The sequence below is a fragment of the Penaeus chinensis genome, chromosome 27 (genome assembly GCF_019202785.1).
Source record: "Penaeus chinensis breed Huanghai No. 1 chromosome 27, ASM1920278v2, whole genome shotgun sequence".
NCBI lineage: Eukaryota > Metazoa > Arthropoda > Malacostraca > Decapoda > Penaeidae > Penaeus > Penaeus chinensis.
Genome location: NC_061845.1, coordinates 25,177,614 through 25,180,113, shown reverse-complemented (window position 1 = coordinate 25,180,113; position 2,500 = coordinate 25,177,614). Strand labels below are relative to the sequence as shown.

The 2,500-nt window shown below is 38.9% G+C and overlaps 1 protein-coding gene across 1 annotated transcript in view; it reads right to left on the bottom strand.

Annotated features, from left to right (window-relative positions):
• Positions 1-810: 810 nt before the first annotated feature.
• LOC125039593 (lysine-rich arabinogalactan protein 19-like) overlaps positions 811-2,500 on the bottom strand; it is a 2,469-nt gene continuing 779 nt past the window's right edge. Inside the window, exons 2-4 of the mRNA XM_047633721.1 lie at positions 2,388-2,500; positions 1,988-2,094; positions 811-1,842 (exon numbers count right to left, since the gene is read on the bottom strand). The exon at positions 2,388-2,500 is cut by the window's right edge and continues 55 nt beyond it. Coding sequence (XP_047489677.1) covers positions 1,330-1,842; positions 1,988-2,094; positions 2,388-2,500 — 733 coding nt within the window. The 3' untranslated portion in view covers positions 811-1,329. The remainder of the gene's footprint in view (positions 1,843-1,987; positions 2,095-2,387) is intronic.

The following is a 2,500-nucleotide window of genomic DNA, read 5'->3' as shown; positions in this document are numbered from 1 at the left end:
AATGATGATAATAATAATAATAATAATAATAATAATAATTGTTGATAATAATAATAATGGTAAAAATGATTTTATTGATAATGATGATGATAATAACAGTAATGATAATAACAATGATAAGAAGAAGAAGAAGAATTATAAGTAATAATAATGATAATAATAATAATAATAATAATAATAATAATAATAATAAAATAATAATGGTAACATTAATAATGATAATAAAAATAACAATAAAAACATAGTAATATTCATCATAATATTATTGATGATAATAATTACAATTCTGATATTAAACAATTATGACGAATTTGATCATTATAATAAAAAAAAAAAATATATTTTCTCTTTCACTGACAATGTCTTCAGAAATTTTCCTGACCCTTTTCTTCTAGTAATTTCCACTTAATGACATAATACACAGAATAATAGTCAAATTTGTGGAAAGGACAGAGGGAGATGTAGAGACGGAGAATAAAGGAAAATAAAATAAAAAGAAATAGCGGGAATTCGATATTTTAAGTGAAATGGAAAAGAAAAGAAAAAAAAAATTCTGCTAAGATATTTTTTTTCTTGATTTCCGTAATCCATTTATGATTATTTGAATTTTATTTGACGTACATTCTTCATTAGTAAAATATTTGCATACTTATTTTGTCTTTTCATTTATATATTTTTTTTGTTTTTTTTAAATTTGTGTCTGTTTATATATTTACCTATATTTTTATTCATTCATTGACTTGTCTATTATTTCATTTATAGTATCTCCCCATCTATCTGTCTATTCATTTATCTATCTATCTAATCAAATCTATCGATTAATCTATCCATGTATCTATCTATATATCTATTTATCCAGTCTTCCATTCATTTATTAATTTATCTATTTCTGAGACCGTAATCCCTACTTTGAAACACGTTTTCTGTTTCGTCCAATGTTTAAGCAGTTTTATTTTTTTCCTCGTAATCTCCGGCTCGTAACCCGTACTTTGAAACACTTTTTTCTGTTTCATTATAGATTGATCAGTTTTCTATTTTTCTCGTGATTTTCCGGCTCGTAGTTCGTAAGACAAGATACCGTCTGGACAAAAAACAAAACAAACATATAGTACCGTGTGTTCGAAGGTGAAATGAAACAAGGTTTTATCATTTGACGAGGAGTACGGTTTAAGTCGAAGCGCAAGATATGTGTTTCCTTTCTTTCTGTGGCCGTTTCATTACAAGATGCAGTATGAAAACGATGAAGACTAGAATTATGAATGTGACTCCCAGCACGTCACATGCTTATCTTTACATCATGAATGACAAGGAAAAGGACAAGGCCTTTCCTTAGGACGTCGGAGCCTGAGCCATCGCCCCAGGTACGCCGGTGAAGGGAAGGGTCCTCACGGCAGGGCCAGGCCGGGAGTAGGACGCTGCTGCAGGCGGTGTTTGCATGGAGTAGAGGGAGGCCATGTATGGTGGAATGCCCATGGTCGCTGGCATCCGAACGGGGTAAGGGGGCCTCACGGTTGAAGGAGGCGCGGAAGAGGGCGCGGAAGGTGCGGACGCCTGCGAGAACTTCATGGAGGGCGAAGAACCGACGTAGGGTGAGGACGCCACAGAAGGCGCAGGCCACGAGCTCTGCACAGGTGAGGCGGCCATCGGCACGAAGGGAGAGACGACCACGTTGTTCATGCAGGCCGTCCTCAGGCAGGTGATGAAGTCGCTTATCTTGTAATCAACAGGTTCGGGACACGAGGCAACGGCGGAGGCGACGGCGGCGGCCACGGCGGGGATGCTGAAGGCGGTGGAGATGGAGGCGGCGACGGCGGTGCGGTTGAGTGTCGTGTCGTTGCTGAGCTGAGAGAGTAACATCTTTTGTGGAGCAATTTTTTTTTTTTTTTTTATGCACTTAAAACTATCAAATTATAAAAAGTACCAATGACGTTATGATGGGGATTTGTTTTCTTCTATCTGTTATTCAACAACATAAAGGGACACTGACCAGGCCAGTGGCGTTGAGAGAACAGCGGCGGATGGCTTTCAGCGAAGCGGCGTCAGTGGAAATCATGTCAGGCAGGCTTTCTGGCTTCCCAGTGACAAAGGCTAGACCTGTTCATCGGCATTGGGTTGGAACAAAGAGAGATGATAAGTGGTAAGTTATAAAACGAAGGAAACTATATGACTACGTTAAAAATTGATAAATAAATAATAAATAAACACGTATACTTATAACCGTACAGAAAAATACACTCACACACACACACACACACACACACACACACACACACACACACACACACACACACACACACACACACACACACACAAACTAAATACCTTTTACACTAACAACATTACATTCCTCAACCATACACCTGACTACCCTCTTAATCTCAACCAACCAATGCTCATGAAGAACTGCGGGCCGAGGACGACGCCGGTGGTGTTGGCGCAGGAGGTGATGGCCTTGACGGGGCCGCCCGGGGGGGAGAACACGGAGCCCACGGGGGAGCAC